The sequence below is a fragment of the Babylonia areolata genome, chromosome 12, assembly GCF_041734735.1.
Source record: "Babylonia areolata isolate BAREFJ2019XMU chromosome 12, ASM4173473v1, whole genome shotgun sequence".
Taxonomy (NCBI): Eukaryota; Metazoa; Mollusca; class Gastropoda; order Neogastropoda; family Buccinidae; genus Babylonia; species Babylonia areolata.
In genome coordinates, this window is record NC_134887.1 from 28,459,748 (window position 1) to 28,481,942 (window position 22,195).

Below are 22,195 nucleotides of genomic sequence, written 5' to 3' on the forward strand. Positions count from 1 at the left end.
GATAAGTGCTGATCATCAGGGAATGACTGAACTGAGAGTAAGGCCTGATAGAAATCATCGAGCAGCAACGAATCATGCCAACTTTTAGCATGACGATCTTAAAGCCTTTGTTTGAATTCCCTGACAAAGACATTGATATTACCAACACGCTGTGCTTCCGAAACCATCCCAAACCATTATAAGATATTACGTACCGTACACATCCACGTGATGAAGTTTTGATTTTGTAAAGACAGGAACATGTTATACGTCCTTGTGAGACATCTATTTTCATTCATATGAACGATCCGAAGCCAAACCTTTATTGTATGCCTCTATTCTGAGTATTGTCGATTGCACATAGCAATTCTTGAAATAGCGTTGAAAATGAGGGAATCGTAATTGTTAACAATATTCAGACAGCACATATTTTCAGTCAGTGACCAGAGACATGACAGGACGTAACAAAAATCGAAATTTTAAACGAAGGTATAAAATGAAACGATATCAGATATGAAGAAAGAAATCGAAACAACACAGCCCAATACAACACACCACACCACACCACAACACAACACAGCACAGCACAGCACAGCACAGCACAGCACAGCACAGCACACACAATGCAATAGAACACAATGCAATGCAATAGAACACAGCACAACACAATACAATGCAATAAAAACATAGCACAACACAACACAACACAACGGAATGCAATAGAACACAACACAAAAACACAATACAACACAATACAACGCAACGCAACACAACACAACATAACACAGCACAGCACAGCACAGCACAGCACAGCACAACACAATGCAATAAAACACAGCCCAACACAACACAACACAACGCAATGCAATAGAACACAACACAATGCAATAGATCACAACACAAAAACAACACAACACAACACAACACGATGCAATAGAACACAATACAATGCAATAGAACACAACACAATAGAACACAATACAACACAACACAACACAATGCAATAGAACACAACACAAAAATAACACAACACAATACAACACAACACAACACAACACGATGCAATAGAACACAATACAATGCAACAGAACACAACACAACACAATACAACACAATATAATACAACGCAACACAACACAATACAACACAATACATTGCAATACAATCCATGTCATGCCCCGTCAAGTCATGTCATGGCATGTCTCTGGTCCAATTAAAAATTTTATATATATATATATATATATATATATATATATATATATATAATCATGATGCCCTCATTTTTAACTCTATTTCAAAAACAGCAAGGTGCAATCGACGATATTACAATTCAAGATCACTCAACAGAGTCAAAATTGCGACATGATATATACGTAAAAAAAAAACAATGGCAACAACAACAAAGTTTAGTTTAGTTTAGTTTCAGTAGCTCAAGGAGGCGTCACTGCGTTCGGACAAATCCATATACGCTACACCACATCTTCCAAGCAGATGCCTGACCAGCAGCGTAACCCAACGCGCTTAGTCAGGCCTTGAGAAAAAAACAAGAAACCCTCCCCCCCCCCCCCCCGTTCCCCCCCCCCCCCCAAAAAACAACAACAACAACAACAACAACAACAACAACCAACAAAGAAAACAACAACAAACAAACAAATAAAACAAAACAAAACAGTACAATTTTTTTTTTTTTAAGCGCGACTGAAGTGAACCAGTACCTTGGTCGAAAGGTGTAAATGCATGGCGTTCAGTTCAGTTCCTGTCGATTCTTTGCTGCGGCGAAATCGCACAGCGAACGATCTTTACCTGGGAGAGAAGCCAGGCGACTGCCTTACCTCCCGATCACAAGACAGAGAGACCCCGTATATCTGTGCTGTGTGGAGAATGGAACACGCGCACACACACACACACACACACACACACACACACACACACACACACACACACACACACACACACACACACAAAGAGACAGAGAGACAGACAAACAGCCAGACAGCCAGAGAGACAGAGACAGACAGAGAGAGAGACTGACAGACAGAGAGAGAGACAGAGAGAGGCAGACAGACAGACAGACAGGCAGAAGGGGGGGGGGGAGACAGAGAAAGAGACAGACAGAGAGACAGACAGACAGACAGACAGGGAGACAGACAGACAGACAGAGACAGACAGGGGGGAAGAGTTGTGGATGTGGTCGGTTTCAACAGACAAATAGCAAAGAGAGAGAGACAGACAGGCAGACAGATAGACAGAGAGAGACAGACAGACAGACAGATAGAGACAGACAGACAGACAGACTGACAGACAGACAGATAGACAGACAGACAGACAGACAGACAGACAGAGACAGACAGACAGACAGACAGATAGACAGACAGACAGACAGACAGATAGACAGACAGAGAAAGTGTGAAGAGTTGGGGTTACGGTCGGTTTTAACAGACCAACAACAAAGAGAGACAGACAGACAGACAGAGGTAGGGGTTGGGAGGGAGGGGGAGGGGAGAGAGTTGGAGTTGCGTGGGCACACACAAAAATTGATGGTATGTTTACAGCCCTTACTTGATATTGTCCTTATGACGTCTGCGTCAAACTGACACGCTCTTGTTACAGCAACATCTGTAACACATGTTGTGGAGCGGTGGCCTTGTATTGTATTGTATTGTATTGTATTGTATTGTATTGAGTAGTGGTCTGGGTGCTTGTCTTGGGGATAAGACGATAAACCGAGGTCCCCATGTGCAGTATTCACTTTGCGCACGCAAAAGAACCAACGGCAACAAAAGGGTTGTCCCAGGCAAAACTCTGTAAACATTTTCATTTTGATAGTAAAACAACAAACAAAACCAAAAACCAAAAGCAGCAGCAGCAACAACAACAACAACAAAACAGCAACAACAACAACAAAACAAACAACAAAAACAATCACAGGCGGAAAAATAAATTGTAAAGGAAAAAAAAGTGTATGGGCTTACACTGTGATGACGCGCTCTCTCTGTCAGCATACAGACCCTCATATAGCACAGAAACTGCACTTCTCAAGGTCACTAACAATATTCTTTTGGCACTAGATCAAGTTCATGTTTCTGTTCTTACTTTGTTAGATCTCAGCGCAGCGTTTGACACCATAGACCATACACTTTTGTTGCACATCCTTCATCACTACTATGGAGTTTCAGGATCAGCTCTTTCTTGGGTCAAAAGCTATCTTTCAAGTCGCATACAGACAGTCATTATCAATAATCACTCATTGCAACCAGCACTTGTTTCATTCGGAGTTCCACAGGGTTCTGTGTTAGGTCCTTTACTCTTCATCATGTACACCAAACCTCTTCATACATTCATCTAAAGTCACTTTGTTTCCAGTCAATCTTTCGCAGATGACATGCAGCTTTATAGAACATGTCACCCTACAGAAAAAGGTCAAACCATACAGACTTTACAGTCATGCATCACAGATGTCAGATCATGGATGACAGATCACAAACTCAAACTAAATGATAATAAGACAGAAGCACTTCTCATTCACTCAAAGCGCTCATTTTCTGACTTGCCTAAGCCTTCATCTATCCTGGTAGGGACCTCAGACATACCTTTCTCAGCATCAGCACGCAATTTAGGTTACATGCTCTCTGATGACATGACACTTGACACACACATCAACCACATTTGTACGTCAGCATATGCATCACTCCGACAAATCAGCTCCATTCAGCAATATCTAACCACAAAAACCACAAAGACTTTGGTCTGTTCTTTTGTTCTATCTAGACTAGATTATGGAACTGTTCTTCTTGCTGGCTGTCCCAAATACTGTATTGACAAACTTCAAAAAGTTCAAAACTCTGCAGCACGACTCACTCTCAAATCTAAGAAACGTCAACACATCATTCCCCTACTCGCTTCCCTTCATTGGCTCCCCATTCAAGCACGAATACAATACAAACCCTCAGTCCTTTGTCACAATTTCTTCACTAATTCTTGTCCTGTCTATCTTTCAGACCTACTTTCCGTCTATTCACCATCCAGACAACTCCGTTCTTCAAATGACAAGCGCACACTGTCCATTCCAAAGATTCGCACTAAAACTTATGGCGAACGTTCCTTTTCTTTTGTTGCACCTAAACAATGGAATTCACTGCCCTCACACCTCCGTTACACCCCCAACACCTGCATTCAAGACAGCACTCAAAACATATCTTTTCAAACTGTACTCTTCTCACTGAATTTTTTCCATCTGTTTTTGCTGGCTGTGAATTAGTAGTAGCAGTATTATCAACATTATTCTTATCATTACCATTATCATTCTCATCCTCATCATTATTATTGTTGTTGATGATGATGATGACGATGACTTATACGTTATCAGAATTTGTTCGTTTGATAGTACATGAAGTTGAATTAATCATAGATCTTCAGTTTTTATCAAAACTGAAAAAAAGGAATCTACACAGGGACAGCATTCCGGTTAAGGACTGTCACAATTAGATCACCATACGCAACCTTTAACGCGTCTCTCTTTCCAAGGACAGCATTCTGATTAGGGACTGTCACAACTGGATCACCAAACGCAGCCTTCAACGAGTCTGTCTTTCCCTGTCTGTTTGTCTGTCTAGTTGTCTGTCTGTATGTTTGTCTGTCTCACCTTCACACACACACACACACACACACGCGCGCGCGCGCGCGCGCGCGCGCACGCACGCACGCACACGCGCGAACACATACACACACTACGAGACACACACGCGCGCGCGCGCGAACACAGCGATACTAACTGCACCATTGACGTGTTTACTGCATATGAATATTCTAATGTGGGTGGACACTGAATTAACGAGAATGAACCTAAAAGAAAAACTGAATCAACCATTTCACTGAGTTAAGGTCACCTTTGTCAAGACCGTCTGTGCAGGACTTGTTTTTTTCTTGTTCACAATTAAAAGAAAAGAATAAAATTCTGGACAGAAGACATACAGTGACACTAATGACATCATTGACGTGTTTACTGCATATGAACATTTTAAAGTGGATACTGATTTAACTAGAATGCACATAAAAGAGAAATTGAATAGTTTCCGAGTGCAACTAAGCCTGTCGAACAGGGATCTCCGCAGATCAATAGTAAATCGGCTACATGTTGCTGTGTGCTTGAGGCGATGACAACGTCTCCTTAACCGCGGACTTGGAGGATTTCTTAAATGCCCGAGATACACCGAAATAACATGATTTAAAGCGGAGTCATCACCTCGAATACTGTAATCGATTTACCACACTAAAAAAAACAACAGCATGATTTAATATCATTTTTAAACATCATTTGTCGACGCAGGTTGACGGTGTTGTAAGACAGTTTCCTCTCTCCTGAACATGCTTGGTTCGAATCTGCTTTGCGGTGGTGGTGGTTGTTGTTGGGTTTTTTTTTCCAACCTGAAGCTTTATAATATCAAATACAGAACACATTTTATCACTTTGAAAAATTGAATTAAATTTTAATTCACGGTTTTTGGTTGGTTTTTTTTTTGTTTTTCATCTTTTTTTAAATGCGTGTATCACAAGTGAGTCTTGCAGGCCTTGCCTCTCTTGTACTGTATTGTACTTTTCCCTCCCAAGGCCTGTCTAACAATGCTGGGTTACGCTGCTGGTCAGCCATATGTTTATAAGATGTGGGGTAGCGTATATGGATTTGTCCTACCGCAGTGATGCCTCCTTGAGTAACTGAACTGAACTATCTTGTAAAAAAAAAAATTTTTTTTTTTCGTCCGTTGCCGATCGACGGCGTACAGTTTGTTCTCTGTTCTTTACCTTACCGTTTTCGATGGTTGGCTGACCGTGTGAGTGATTGCAGGTCGACTGTGTTTAAAGTGAAGCCATTTTTCTTGTTTACAGCCATTGTGTTAACCGGGTGTGTTTGTGAGACACCCACACGCACATACATACACACACCATACAGGCACAGACACACACAAACTCACACAGAGACAGAAATAGACACACACAGCCACACACTCACACACACGCCTCACCCACTCACAAACATGCTATAAAATACAGGCAGGTTGAAAATACATGTTTATTCAGAGAAAAATAAACGATGGTAAACTTTGGACTCTCTCTCTCTCTCTCTCTCTCTCTCTCTCTCTCTCCCCTCTCTCTCCCTCCTTCTCTCTCTCTCCCCTTCTTTTCGTCTTTCTGTTCTTACTCCTCCTCTTCCTCCTCTTTGAGAAAGAAAAAAAGCAAGCAAACATACAAAAAGAAAGCTCGCCAATAAATAAGCAAGCAAACAAAATAAACGTACACACCCGTCTCCACCCAAAATAACAGGAAATAACACAGAATTGGATTAGATTAAATTACATTATATTACACTAAACTAAAATGAAATAAAATAGAATAAATCGAATTAAGCAAGCGAAATGTGCGCCTGCGAAAACAATAATAATTTTATTCAACATATTTTGTGTGTGTGTGGAAAACACCACAAGAGACGTGCGATAGGAAGCAAAAAACAACAACACACACTATAATCGAACACGTAAAATCAGAGTTCGTAAATGAAATCATTATCGATGTCATGCAGCCTGGAGGTGACAGCGTTGTCAAATGCTGCACTGAGGTCATCGCTCATCCAGTTCTTCCAGTCCCCCACTTTGCCTGTCAGGAGGTGATCACACATTGATTGATCATGTGGAAACTTATACAGCGCCTATCCTTGGTCGGAGACCACGCTCTAAGCGGTTTAATAATAATAACAACAACAACAACAACAATAATAATAATAATAATAATAATAATAATAATAATAATAATGGACATTTATTGAGCGCTTTCCTCCCTTAAAGAGAGCTCAAAGCGCTTTACAATAAACATTAAACACACACACGCGCAATAACTCACAAAAGAAAGAAGAAGAAAAATAATGATTTAGCGCACAATAATATGAAACAGATTCAGAGACTACGCGTATTACATAATTGCGCGCGCGCGCGCACGCACGCACACACACACACACACACACACCGAAAGAGAGAGGGTATTTGCATGGCTTATAACTGAAAAGGTATGAAAGGTCTATGGATAGGCGTTTTCAAAAAGATGTGTTTTCAGACCAGTTTTGAAAGATTGAAATGAAGGAGAGTGGCGAAGATCGTGAGGTAAACTGTTCCAGACATATGGAGCTGAATAAGAAAAGGAAGAATCACCGAAGGATCGGGTTTTAACACGGGGAGCAAGTAGCCGCCGTGATTCGGAAGATGATCTGAGTTGACGGGGTGTGTAGGTTTGAATCAATTCTCTCAGATACTGAGGAGCAGCACCCAAAATGTTTACCAACAAGGAGTCCTTTGCACAAAAGGCTGCCTAGCTATACCTGGGTAGATCCGAATGGAAGCTGCCTTCAGGCGCACATAATTAATTTTGTTTACTCTGTCATTCTGTCAGGCTTCAGGAACGAGCACACACGCGCGCGCACGCGAGGACACACACACACACACACACACACACACACACACACACACACACACACACACACACACACACACACACACACACACACACACGGCAATTGTGTTAATTCAGAAATGTAAAGAAAAAAGTGCTTGACTGGGTATCTTTAGAAGTAACGTGTTTTCATGTGTTTTTTTTCTTCCGAGGAGTGCCAGACAGGACATTTTATCTCTTTTCTTGTCAACAACCATCCACCTGAAGATCTAGTCATCAGCCCCATCCACATGTAATATGCAGCTTCTGTTCAAACGTGTGTGTGAGGGGTGAGGGGGAGGGGAGTTTGTGTGTGTGTGTGTGTGTGTGTGTGTGTGTGTGTGTGTGTGTGTGCGCGTGCGTGCATGTGTGTGTGCGTGCATGTGTGATTGCGTGTGCCTGTGCGTGTGTGCAGTGCATGCATGTGTGAGTATGCACAAGTTTTTATATTGATATGCACTTGTATGTATCCTAATTTCTACTGTATCTGTGTTTGTGTATGATTTTCGATTTATGTTCGCATCTTGTTATGTACTACCACCCCCCCACGCCCCACCAATATTCCTTGTGACCCCGGTACACTTGGTAATAAAGACATATTCTATTCTATGTTCCCAGGCACTGATATAGCGAATAGATTTAACTCGTATAGCTTTGTTTTCATGTCTGTTGGCCTGGAAACATCAGTAAGACATCTTGACGCATCAGTGGCAGAAAAGAATGCTGAAAGTGAAGGATCTCCGATAAGTACAGAGTGAGATTTTCTGTCATGGATTCGAATCATGATAGTGAGCAGTTTGCGACGGATACCATTCTGGGCAGGAAGCCAATGGAACCCCACCCCCTCCCTCTCCCTTTAAAGTGAGGGCCGGTGTGTTCAAACTTCTTGACTCTGCTTCTAATATCTAGCACTGCCTGAATACGATGATCCTTATGATGGAACAAGACACAGAAGAAATAAGTTTGTTCCTTAATCTCAGAAAAGAAAACGAAAAGAAAGAAAGAAATCCAATTCGCTTTTTCCATTGCCTGAATATAATAACGATAATTAGAAGGAATAAGAAACTTAATAAAGTTTGTTCGTTTAAACTAAATTTGTTTGTTTGTCCTTTAAAAATGGGAAAGAAAAAAGGGGAAAGAGAGAAAGAAAGAAAAGAAAAGAAAACAGAAACAAGAAAAAAGGAAAGAAGAGAGGAGAAAAGAAAAGAAATGGGAAAGAAGTCCAAACCTACCTTTCCTGAAGATCCCACTGGAGCCAGGCTTCCAGAAGGTGGGAGCCCCGACCTTCTGGAGACAGGCCTCCTTCAGGTTGTCGAAGCTGCACGCCTGGGCGATGTCCCTGCACAGCGAGTCCGGCACGTTCAGTCCCAGGAAGGACGCCAGGCGAGCCGTCTCCTCCACTGGTTCTCGGGTCATCACCTCATAGCTGCTGACGTACACCTGGTTTCGGGGAAGCTCGCGACGTTTGGTCTCCCACGCCCGCACGTAGTCGAACCAGGATCCGTGAGGGGCTGATGATGATGATGATGACAGATGAATAAAACAGGATTTCAAAACGGTAGCAACTGTAAACTGAGTCAACAATGATGATAAAAAGGGGATTTCAAAAGCAGTTACAACTGTAAACTGAGGGAATAGTGATCATTGAGTTAAACAGGTTTTAAAAGCGGTAGTAGTAGGGATGTGTTGAAATCAACCTCCCGGAAGTAAACATTTCTAAAGGAGCCAAGAAGCCGGAATTGACGTCATCAGCGGAAGCGATGCCATATGACAGGAAGTGACGCCATCAGCGGAAGTGCCGTAGAAAGTCAGCAGAACTGATGTACCAAACGAAGCTGACGTCACTGGTGATGGTCGCTTCATGTCACGGTCGTGATTCCAGATACGGGCAGAATGAGTCAAAGTGATCACAGGTGAAAGAAATGTGTGTGTCAAAACTGAAAAGAGAAGATGAGAGAAAGATAAAAAAATAAAATAAAAAAATAAAAAAATAAATAAATAAAAAGGAGGAGTAAATGAAGAGAGAAAAGAGAAAGAATATGATGAGAGAAGGGAGGAAGTACTCCATGCCAGCGTTTGGTGGGTTTTGGAAACAAGAACATACCCACCATGCACCCCCACACCACCCACCCCCTCCCCGCCCCCGGAGTTTGACTGCACACATGGCGGGGATAAAAATGGTCATACACGCAAAAGCCCACTCGTGCATTCGAGTGAACGTGGGAGTCACAACCCACAAACGAAGAAGAAGTCTTCAGGAGTCGAAAGCAACGACTGTGTCAGGGATCAGGTGACTATAGAGATGCGGATAATGCCACTGAAATTATGGACGTTCATAGTGAGAACAAGGGGAGCAATTCGACCTCACTATTTTGAAGGAAGACACGAGTTGATGTACAACATTCGATGGGTAAAAAGAGGCACCACCAGAGCGGGACCACAAGCCGAGGAGAATTTTTCAACCGGCAACAGAAACGATTCAAAATCAGCCCCAGCCATTCATTATTTATCCTACATCACCGTGACAACGACGAACATAAATTCTTCCACGCCTCGAAAAAAAACATCGCCTGAGTCTTCCACATCCCTCGACTTATCAACAATCGACGAGAGTTTGACAATTTGTAGAAAACAATGACACGGATATCTTGGAGTATTTCAGAGAGCAACGTCTGGATTCCAAGTGGATCGTCCAATTCAGTTTCACCACCAGATTTTACCTGTACTTACTCCTTGACTTTCCCATCGTGTGTTGCGACCTCTCTCTCTCTCTCTCTCTCTCACACACACACACACACACACACACACACACACACACAAACGCACGCACGTACTCACGTACGCACATGTACATGGCGATAGAAAATTACACAGCCAGACGCCAGACACACTACAATTTACCCTGCAAGACAGATTCACGCGTTTAAACCTCATACCTGTCCCGTTCAGAAACAAACGAGCGTAACCGTGGTAAGTGCCTTCAAAAGCCGACCGGAAGCTGCTTCTGGACAGCTGCCGCGCCATATTGTACAGCGACACGCTGATGTCTTTGGGGTTCCGGTGACACACGACCACGTGACATCCGCTGCTCCACGTCATTTCCGGCAGGGCGTGCGGAAGCAAGTGCGTGTTCAACACGCGCGGGGAAGGTTCTTTCTGGAGAAGGTGAAGGTCGACCGTCTCCAGCATGGCGGTTCGTTTCATGTAGTGAGAGTAGGTGCTGGTGCGGTTGACCAGCATAGTGAGTACCTCCCACATCCAGTGTGTCCCTGAGACAAAAAATAATTACACTTGCAGACAGACAGAGATGGAGAGAGAGAGAGAGAGAGAGAGAGAGAGAGAGAGAGAGAGAGAGAGAGAGAGAGAGAAATATATATATGGGTGGCGCAGCGCTGTGGCGACGCGCTCTCCCTGAGGATAGTGCTCTGCATTTCACACAGAGAAGTATGATGTTACACAATACAATACATTACAATACAATGCCAAAACATATTTATTATCAGGATATTAAAAAGATATTTAGTCAATTTTTATTTTATTTTATAATAAACACTTGTGCTGTTCACCCTTTATTACTTCTTCTTCTTCTTCTGCGTTCGTGGACTTCAGCTCCCACGTTCACTCGTATATACGCGAGTGGGCTTTTACGTGTACGACCGTTTTTAACCCGCCATGTAGGCAGCCATACTCCGCTTTCGGGGGTGTGCATGCTGGGTATGTTCTTGTTTCCATAACCCACCGAACGCTGACAATGATTACGGGATCTTTAACGTGCGTATTTGATCTCATGCTTGCGTATACACACGAAGGGGGTTCAGGCAGTAGCAGGTCTGCACATATATTGACATGGGAGATCGTAAAAATCTCCACCCTTTACCCACCTGGCGCCGTCACCGTGATTCGAACCCGGGACCCTCAGATCGAAAGTCCAACGCTTTAACCATTCGGCTATGGCGCCCGTCACCCTTTATTAATTACTATTATCATCATTATTATCATTATTGTTATTTCATAATTATCACCTCCCTTACATTCTTTTTACACAAGCATAAGATCAATGAATTTTATGATCCGTCAGCTTCCACCACTTTTTTTCCCCCTTTTTCGTGTGTGTCTTTTTGCGGAATATTTTCTGGGCTAATTTTCTTCCTAGTTTGCATATCGCTCTTTACTGGCAACATCAGTAAGACATTCGATTGTGAATATGTCTCCGACGGTAGACCATTAATGTGATTGTGGTAGATCAAACTTCGTGGAAGGCACGTGATAGCTTGTCTGTGTTTTGTCTTTTGTCTTATCTTGCTGACTGCATCTTCTGCTAATGTTGTGTCTCTGTTGCCATAGCAGGTGGTTCCTCTCATTGTGGTCAAGTTGTCTTTGTATTCGTATACGCCTTGCGTGATAGGATAAAATCTCAACAGCAAGAGTCTTGTCGACATACTGCCATTGCTGAGAACTCTGACAAAGTGTTCGGTGGATGGTATCAGACAGACTAAGTATGCCTCTTTCTAACAGTACCAGTTTCAGTAGCTCAAGGAGGCGTCACTGCGTTCGGTCAAATCCATATACGCTACACCACATCTGCCAAGCATAATTCCTGACCAGCAGCGTAACCCAACGCGCTTAGTCAGGCCTTGAGGAAAAAAAAAAAAGAAAGAAAAATAAAATAAAATAAAATAAAATAAAATAACAAAACTTTTTAAAAAAAGAGAAAAAAACCCAAAACTTAAAAAAATAAATAAAATAGATAAATAAATATAATAAATAAAATAATAGATAAATACATAAAAATACTACTTTCTCCCAAGCAATTAAAGTGATCTGCACTTTATGTTTTTGATTTTGTTGTTGTTGTTGTTGTTTTTTTGGGGGGCGGGGGGGTGGTTGTTGTTGTTTGTTTTTTGTTTTGTTCATCACCCACGACTTAATCTCTTTTCTTTTTTGTACGGATGCTTGTAAAATATGTTTTATGACAGAATGAATACTTCCATAATTATGTTTTTCTCAACTGCTCTGTGTTCTGCGCGTTTTCTACGCACGCACGCACGCACACACACACACACACACACACACACACAGGGAGAGGGGCTATATATATATATATATATATATATATATATATAATTCTGTTTTATTGGTTTACTTTTCCTATTCTAATCCATGTTAATGTTTTGCACAAAAATAGAGTAGGCGTTTAAGGCCTGGTCAAACCGTTGGGTCAAAGGTCAGGCATCTACCCCCATCTACCCGCCCCCCCCCCCCTCCACCGCTACCCCTCCCCCTCCCTTTTTTTGAAAAGCAGATGTGGTGCAGCGCATATGGATCAGTCAACACGCTTTGACAGCCTCCTTAAAACTGAAACTGAAACTGATTTCACCTCCCACAAATTAAGTGGACTGTTTTTACATGGACGTGTTATTTATTAGGGGGCTACCTGCTTTAGGGTAGGTGCAGAGGATGACGTCATCCTTCCGCACGTGCATGTCACGTATGTTGCTGAGCTGTGAGGGCAGATCGACGTTGTAGTAAGGGTACAGGACGCCGTCAATTTCCTGCAGCTCCAGAGTCGCTCCGAAGCCGTCGTCATAGCAGCGTGACGTCATTTTTGTGGTGTTCCGTCTCCCAAACACACGAACAAATCATAGACTACTGAAACATTCGTATACACAAAAGCAAACAACATATTACTTTGGATCAAGCAAACCAATGAATATACAGATAAATATTAAATAATTTGTCTGAGGCAAGGAGAAATCAACACCACTGTCAACACTGTTCTGACGTTTTACTTTGGATTATATGCATAAATAAATAAATGTATATATATATATATATATATATATATATATATATGTGTGTGTGTGTGTGTGTGTGTGTGTGTGTGTGTGTGTGTGTGTGTGTGTGTGTGTGTGTGTGTGTATAAATGAATAAACAAATATATAGATGAACATAAAAACAATGTATCTGATGCAAGGAGAAATTCACACGACAGTAAGCAACATTCTGACGTTTTCCTTTGGATCAAAGAAACGAAAAAAGTATATGCATATTCATAATTTCATAATGATTATGATTATTTGAGAGAGAGTTAACTCAACGAGGCAAACAGGGATGGACAGTAAACAAGTTTCATCGCTATTGCTCTTGGAAAGACAAATTTAATGCACACAGCTTCTTGGACACAACGTGAAGTTGTATTTATGTAAAGAGTTTGTGCATTTATCCTACTTTGTTGCTTGTTTTTTCCCCCCGTCTTTTAAAAATGTGTGTGTAATATCAAACTTTTTTCTACACAGTGTTCATAAAGCTTGCAAAATTTCCTGTGCTGAGGTAGTGCATATTACAAATACCCATTCTTCTTCTTCTTCTTCTTCTTCTTCTTCATGATGAATGAAAAATTGAATGTATGTGTGATCGTGCTATCAAATGAACAGTAAGCGCGCGTGTGTGTGTTTGTGTGTGTTTGAGTGTGTGGGCGTGAATGTGTACGTATGTCTTTGTTTGCTTGTTTTATAATTGTGTGTGTGTGTGTGTGTGTGTGTGTGTGTGTGTGTGTGTGTGAGTACACATGTACATGTAATGTACCAGTTGTTCTTTTCATCGCTTTGTTACCTTTAATAGACTATTCCAGTTACTATTCTTATTCGTCATTATTTTATTTCATTTTATTTCTTTATTTCTATGTTTTGTGTCGTTCTTTATTTTTATGTTTTGTGTCGTTAAATGGGCAGAATTGTAAAAAGGCCTTTACTGCGCCTAATTCTTTACCCATTAAACATTCAGTCAATCAATCTATCAATCAATCTTTTTAGCATCATCATTATCATCCTCATCAGTAGCAGTGGTAGTAGCAGTAGTAGTAGTTATAGTAGTAGTTGCAGTATTTGCAGAACCTAGGAGGCACACTGAAAAAGAACCCATGACAACCTCAATGTCGTCCTCTGGCAATATCATGTAGAAGAAATCCACTGTGATCGGTAAGGACGGACCAGCGTGTTGGCTTATGCTGCTGTATAGCGTATATGGATTTTTCCCAACACGGTGACATTACCTTAAAAAAACTGGAACTGAACTGGAACTGTAGAGCCTGTGGCATGAGCGTACAGAGTGATAATTCTATTTTGAATGTCAGAAGTAATCTAAACGTTCGAAAAATTTTCCATTCAAGGAATGGTATCCAGGAATACCCCCCCCCACCCCCACAACCGAACCCCCTCCCGACCCCCCCCCCCCCCCTCTCCCCAGTCCAGCCCCCCCAAAAGAAAAGAAAATCAATGTTTGTGATCTGAACTTTAGTGCGAGTGCATTAATTTTCTAACCCAACAGCAACGCTAGGCATAAGTCATTGAATATGAGCGGGAGGGGTGCATGAATATTCATGTACATTTTTACTGATTTGATTCGTTCGTTCGTTCATTTATTCATCCATTCATTCATTCATGTGTTTATCTATTTTGTGTCTACTTATTTCAAGATTGAGAATATTTATATTGATCTAGTTTTGAGTGTTCCCCTTGCATGTGTGTGTGTGTGTGTGTGTGTGTGTGTGTGTGTGTGTGTGTGTGTGTGTGTGTGTGTGTGTGTGTGTGTGTGTGTGTGACAGAGAGAGACAGAGACAGAGATCTCAACAATCCGTTTGGGGAGGGAAATACTTACAGAAAAAAATTCCCCTTGAAGAAACAGGGAAATCAAAACTGACGTCCAGAAACAAACCCGTTTTTCAGCCCCTTCACTCGCGGATATAACTCGTCACCCTCTGCCCCAACATCCAGCATTGGTCAGTGGTATTCCTTTACTCTGCCTGAACAATCATAACTAGTCGAAAACAAGACCTGCAACTGCGGACCACTGAAACGCTGGCCGGTTTATAAAGCCGCTCAGATGAAAATAAACCAGAAATCTTGCCCTCAAGAAATTAATACATCGTAACACTCGCCAGCCTCCAGAATAGCTCAATTTAGAAACGTAAGGAGGAGAGAAACAGAAAGCCCAGCAGTGATAAGCCCACACCGTCCTGACACTGGCTATTTTTGAAAAAAGTTGGACACAGACAACAGTGTAGATTGTGAACGGACCAAAATAGAGTGGAGCCGTTTTCGTATCGTCGCGGGAGGAGGAGGAGGGGGGGAGATAATAGCTTCTGGATGGTAACCTAGAAATCTGGATCCGGACCATCTGTGAAAATACACGGCCATTCAGCTCAAAATACGAGGCACACTGGCTACTTAAACGGGTAAATGTTAACGTGAGGTGGGTCTTTACTTAGGTGTGCATTGAAAAGAATACATTGTCTGGGTCTGTAGTAGTAGTAGTAGTAGTAGTAGTAGAGAGTAGGAGAAGTAGTATGGACTGGCATTTTTTGCCTTTAGGCCTCGAGGTCTATAAACGTCCTCTCTTTGTGTTATCTTTTTTGGGTGGGTCTGCACTGCATGTTTCATTTAAGAAATAGCAAAGCAATTATTCATCAAACTCAAAAAACATGTTGTCAAAAGAGATGATGAGAGAAAGATAATAAAAAAATAAAATAAAATAAATAAAAAGAGAGGAAGAGTAAAATGAAGAGAGAAGAGAGAAGGAATATGATGAGAGAAGAGAGGAAGTGCTCCATGCCAGCGTTCGGTGGGTGATGGAAACAAGAACATACCCACCATGCACCCCCCTGCCCCTTCCCCCGCCCCCCGAAGACGGAGTATGACTTCATACATGGCGGGGGACAAAAATGGTCATACACGTAAAAGCCCATTCGTGCATTCGAGTGATCGTGAGAGTCACAACCCACAAACGAAGAAGAAGAAGAAGTCTTCAGGAGTAGAAAGGGTGGGGGAGAGGGGGGAATGGGGGTGGGGGTGGGGGGCAGGAAGGGGAAGGAGGAAAAAGGTGGGTGGGTGGGTGAGAGGGCAGGAGTGAGGGTATGGGGTGGGAGAAACTGTAAGGGTCATATGAACAAGTAAATGAAATAAAAAAAAAATATATTGTGTTGTAGTTGTTGGGGTGGGGTTCTATCTTCGATACAGCTTTGTCAAGAAGAGGGTAAGGAAAGACTAGAGGGGAAGAAAAGGGAATGAACACCGCACACAGGGTCGTTTCACAGAGGTTCTCTAGTTTGATCTCTTCGGATTCAACGGGTGGGAATACACGACAGTGCGTAACAATGCGCGTCAATGCGCGAACCTCTGCACAAAAAGAACATAAGCTCCATTTAATAAAACATACAAAAAGTATTCCTAAAACAATATGATCAATACTGTATAAACAATATAGATATCCTCACCTCATCAGTGTGACAAAAGGCCAAACATTGAAACACTGGGACCCGTCCGGTCCAGCCGATTCTCACGCTCTGGCTTACAATTCGCTGTGACGGGATCTTCAGCTGAGCTATCCAGAACTGTACTCACTGACACTGAGAAACGATGATCCCAATAAAATCAAATTCATGAGGAACACGCAATTGCTTCCCCTAGCATCACAGGCAACAACACGCAATTGCTTCCCCTGGCATTACAAGCAATGTCAACCACACATTCATTCGCAGTGCCACAAAAATAAATGCTATTACAATTGTTCAATATGATTGTAGTATAAAAAAAAATCTACAAATAATAATAATAATTACAAACCAATACTACTACTACAAATAATAATAATAACAATGATAATAATAATAATAATACTAGTAATAACAATAATAGTGATAAATATATAAGAAAAATGACGACATTTTTTTTTTCGAAGTAGAATATTCAAGTAAGTTCTATTTTATATTTGATAGATACAGTCAATGTATATGTAATAATATGTTACTCTCTCCCTCTATTTAAACTTAAAAACAATACTTTAAAAAAGAAGTAAATAAATAGATCAATAATAAATAAATTGTTTTAAAGAAAAAGAAGAAAAACACAGAAGAAAAAACAACAACACAGAACAAAAACGGATAGATAAATACAACAAAATGAATTAAATCAAGAAAATATATAAACAAAAAACGGGGCGGAGGAGAAGAGAAAGAGGGCAAGGATCAGAAAGGGGTTAGAGAATACCTGGAAGACCGCTGCCATCACTCTTTGGTGTTGAGCCGGTACAGGCCCGTGGATTGGTTCTGCCAGACAGCAGCGATCCTCGCATGGGCAAAACTGTGAAGGGGGCTGTTGAAATTGGTGCCTATTGTGTCACTGTAGCCAAGGCGCATGGAGCGCAGATGTTCAGTGAAGCGCTCGTTCAGGCTGCGGAAGGTTTCACCTGTGTACTTTTTGGCTCAAAGGGTGCGAGTAAGGACATATACCAGGTTCTCTGATTGACAGTCGAAGTGCGCCGTGACTGTGAATTTCCAAGTGGGACCCGTGAAGGTGGTGGAAGTATCCACGAAGGGGCAGGCTTTGCACCCCTTCCAGCCACAAGGACTGGTACCAGGAGGGAGAGGGGGCCCAGATCTACGAACAGCAGCTCACACCAAGTGGTCCCTTAGGTTGGTGTCTCTTTTGAAGGCAAAGAAGGGTGGGCAGGGAAATATCTCACTCAAGCATGTGTCAGACTTTAGAAGGTGAAAATTGTTGATTAAGATGCTGCGTACAGAGAGGTTGTGGGGGTGAAAGGTCAGGACAGCTGCAATATGCTCATCCTTTTCTGTGTGTTCTCGGGGCATCAGTGCCTTGCACGGGCCTCAAGGCCTCAGGGTACTACATCTCAGCCTGACGATCAAAATCCAGCTCATCACTACCGATGCGTCTGAGCCGAAGAAACTGGGAGAAGGGAATGCTTTTTTTTGCAGGCCTGGGGGTGGCTGGATGTGTACATGAGGTACGAATCTCCTTATAGAAGACACTTGTGGTCAGAAAGTTGCAGGTGGGTTGCATGGTGACAAGGATGTCCAAGTAACGGGACGGAGAAGTTGGAGATGGTGTGGGTAAATTTTAAGGCAGGGTGGAAGCTGGACATGAAGTCAATGAAGGCCTGAAGGGAATCTAAGGGGCCTGTGGCTATGCCAAGGCAGTCATCAATGAAGCGCTTGTAGAGGGCTGGTCTGAAACCTGTGTACTGGCTGAAAGCCCGCTCCTCAATGTATCCCACCACCAAGCAGGCAAAGCAAGGACCCATTTTGTGTGTCCATGGCAACGCTGCTCTGCTGCTGAAAGTGGTCCTGGTCGAACGAGAAGGAGATGAGGGTCAGGACAAGTTCTGTCAAGCGCAGGATGGTGGGAAAATGGAGGCAGAGAGAGCTCTTAGGCAGAAAGTGTTGGACAGCCAGCATGCCTTTCTGATGGGGGATGTTTGTGTAAAGAGGCACAATGTCCATGGTGAACACGTGCCTCTCAGTGCAGTCAGCAGGGAAGGAGAAGTCGTTCAGAAGGTTCAGGGCGTGGTTTGTGTCCTTCACGTAGTGGCTGGAACACTGAGTCGAGGAAAGCGGAAATAAGGGCAGTGGGGCAAGCACAGGCCGAAACAATAGGTCGGTCCAGGATTGTTGACCTTGTGTATTTTGGGGAGGAGGTATAGGAGGGACTCACGAGGCTCTTTCGTGATGGCATGAAGGGCTTCAAATGGAAGATGACTATTATCAACTGCCGTCTTGATGGTCCTTCTGACCATTGTCAGCCTTGGTGGTGTCTTTGGTGATAGGGCCGTAAAAGGTGGTGTTGGACAGCTGAGACCTGGCTTCTTGGAGGTAGAGGTCTCTGCGCCACAAGACCACTGCACCACCCTTGTCAGCAGGTTTGATGACGTCTCTTCTGTCCTTCAGCTCCTGCAGGGCTTTCTCCTCACCAGGGGTCAAGTTGGATCGTCGCAGAGGCTTAGGCTGCAGCTGATTGATCTGCCTCATGTGTCAAAAAATCTAAGGCAGGGAAGGCACCTGGTTTAGGGGTTCATGAGCTAGGGGGTCTAGTAAAGAGACTGGTAATGTCTGCATCCTCTGTCGATGGAGGAGCTGGCAGAGAAGCCTGGGCAAAATGGACAGCCAGGCACAGCCGCCTGAAGAAGCCTTGGCACAGAAACAGGGTGCAGGCCCAGTTGGTAGTGGGCTTGAGTGGCACGAACTTCAGGCCCCTGGCCAACACTTTACGTTGGTCTTCAGGTAACTCCAGATCAGCTGGGATGGTCACTACCACGTGGGGATCAAAAGAGGGAGTGGCACTGTTGGAGGTGAACATTGGGTTGGGGAGCAGGTGCCTGTTGCATTGCTTGGTCCTAACTTTTTGACAGTTACACGTGACTAAATGCCTACGTTGACCGAACTACGCCATTGGTCAGTTCCATACTACACACAGTTAGTAGCGGGTTACGACCATACTAGGCACACACACACACACACACACACACACACACACACACACACACACGCACAACCTTGACGAGCACACACAGGTAGGTGATCACAGTAATGCTAAGATCAAATTCTAATCACAAGCACGTCTGTTTGCCTTTCTGCTTATAAATAAATAGACTATAAATAAATAAACGAACGAACGTGCTTGCGCACACGGAGTTTTACACCACATGACCTTATAAACTATCAGCCATACTGATATACAACAATAACTTATCCCCAATATCTATTTCTGGAAATACAACAGGGTCAAGAGCTTTCCTTTTAATCCCTCGACTGCTTCTGACGAGTATGCTCGTCAGTGAAGAGCTTCCACCTCACTCAGATAAAACAAAGCCTACAGGTCAGGAAGTGAGTCACCGTTCCTAATTATAACTTCTTCCTCTCGGGATCGCAACTATTACCTGTGATCAGAATGAATCAAGGTTATATTATTGAAAAGCAGGCTCTACACAAAGTAGAAAATGCCGTAATAATCAGTTCCATTCTTCAGCAAGGGTCGACTGCCTTCCCAGTTCATTCCCCTTTCTTTTTATCCACAGCCTTGGCACTTCCCCCACCCTCCACCTCCCCGCGCCCCGCCCCTCCCCGCCCTCTTTTTTGCGGTCTGTGATGCAGCATCTGTGTTTTGTTCTGGGGAGTAGATGGGTTAATGAGGAACATTCCGAGACGACTGGACAAAACCAAACATCTCCCACTATCTGTATCTGTGTCTGTATTTCTTTTTATCACAACAGATTTCTCTGTGTGAAATTCGGGCTGCTCTCCCCAGGGAAAGCGCGTCGCTATACTACAGCGCCACCCTTTTTTTGTATTTTTTCCTGCGTGCAGTTTTATTTGTTTTTTCCTATCGAAGTGGATTTTTCTACAGAATTTTCCCAGGAACAACCTTTTTGTTGCCGTGGGTTCTTTTACGTGCGCTAAGTGCATGCTGCACACGGGACCTCGGTTTATCGTCTCATCCGAATGACTAGCGTCCAGACCACCACTCAAGGTCTAGTGGAGGGGGAGAAAAATATCGGCGGCTGAGCCGTGGTTCGAACCAGCGCGCTCAGATTCTCTCTCGCTTCCTTGGCGGACGCGTTACCTCTAGGCCCTCACTCCACTATGGGAAAAAGTTATACATTTCAAACTGTGCTTTATTAAAGTTAGCTAGTTATGTGTTGAATAGTCCAGCTGGTTGTTCATTGTAGGTCCCCACATGAACCTCTTTTCAAATAATAATCTACAGAAGTAGTGCATACAATATTTGATTATTAATTAATTTTTTGTCCTAATCCCGCTTCCCCTGTCCCGCCTCTCACACACACCCTTCCAGTATTACGTTATTTCTTTCTCCAGTCACTGACACTCACCCTCTCCATTTTACATTTTGTACTCTATCTTTTCCACATTCTGTTTACTCTCTCTCGCTCTCTCTCTGTCTCTCTCTCTCTCTCTTCCTTTCTTAGTCCCCTCCCCCTTGCCCCCCCTCCCCTCCACCTCAATCGCCCCTCCCCTTTTCATTCGAATATACAGAAATGTCGATTTCTAATTAATAATAACAATCATCATTATGATAGAAATGATAATAATCTAAAAAATAATAATATCATTTATTTTCAGTCTAATATCATCATGTTAGATTAACAGACTATAAATAATTAAACGAACGAACGAATCCCACTATGGGAAAGACCAATACAGAGCGCTGTGCATACAGAACCTGTGTCTGAGAATTTGTTTTACCTCACTGCCAGGCGGGGCCACTGATGTGACGCGGTGTGTATGATAGCGCTGTCATCCAGCGGGGAACATCGGGTGGTTTACCGCGGTTCTTTTTCTGCTGGCTTCGCTGGCCTTTAGAACACTAGTTCGGTTCCTGGCCGCCTGAAATGAACGGTGACGGTTTCGTTGCCACCTGTATTGTACTGTCTTGTATTGTATTGCTTTGTATTGTGTTGTCTTGTATTGTATTGAATTGTATTGTATTGTATTGAATTGTACGGTAACGTATTGCATCGTATCGTATTTGTACTGCGTTGCGTTGCGAAGCATTGCATTCTATTGTTTTGTGTTGTATTGGATTTTATTGTCACATCCAGTTTCTCTGTGTGAAATTCAGGCTGCTCTCTCCATGCAGTGCATACACACACACACACACACACACACAACGTGACACACAAACACACACACACATCGCGTGCGCGTAGATGTATGCGCGCGCACACACACACACACACACACGCACACACACACACACACACACACACACACACACACGCACGCGCGCACACACACACACGCGCGCGCCGACCGCGCGCAGATATAGACACACACACAGACACAGAGAGAGAGGGAGATGGGGTGGGTGTGGGTGTGGGGGCAGACAGACATACAGAGACAAAGAGGGGAGAAACAGGCACAGAGAGAGAGAGA

The 22,195-nt window shown here is 43.0% G+C and overlaps 1 protein-coding gene across 2 annotated transcripts; it reads right to left on the reverse strand.

The window, feature by feature from the left end:
• Nucleotides 1–6,152: 6,152 nt before the first annotated feature.
• LOC143288128 (sulfotransferase 1C2-like) lies at nt 6,153–15,273 on the reverse strand. Of its 2 annotated transcripts, none has more exons than XM_076596417.1 (5): nt 15,109–15,273; nt 12,887–13,071; nt 10,389–10,721; nt 8,685–8,963; nt 6,153–6,627 (listed from the first exon to the last, which is right to left on the reverse strand). In XM_076596417.1, the coding sequence occupies exons 2-5, from the start codon at nt 13,053–13,055 to the stop codon at nt 6,515–6,517; spliced, it is 894 nt and encodes a 297-aa protein (XP_076452532.1). In that variant the 5' UTR covers nt 13,056–13,071; nt 15,109–15,273; the 3' UTR covers nt 6,153–6,514. The 2 variants fall into 2 exon arrangements, with proteins under 2 accessions (XP_076452532.1, XP_076452533.1); XM_076596418.1 differs by having other exon boundaries at nt 12,887–13,098.
• Between the last annotated feature and the right edge of the window lie 6,922 nt (nt 15,274–22,195).

What these genes read in the sequence shown, in the direction of transcription:
- LOC143288128 (XM_076596417.1), bottom strand. Translation starts at nt 13,055, where the DNA reads ATGACGTCACGCTGCTATGACGACGGCTTCGGAGCGACTCTGGAGCTG. An exon ending in CTGCACCTACCCTAAAGCAG is followed by an intron (nt 10,722 to 12,886) that starts GTAGCCCCCTAA and finishes TTTTTGTCTCAG; the next exon opens with GGACACACTGGATGTGGGAG. An exon ending in TTTGTTTCTGAACGGGACAG is followed by an intron (nt 8,964 to 10,388) that starts GTATGAGGTTTA and finishes CATCATCATCAG; the next exon opens with CCCCTCACGGATCCTGGTTC.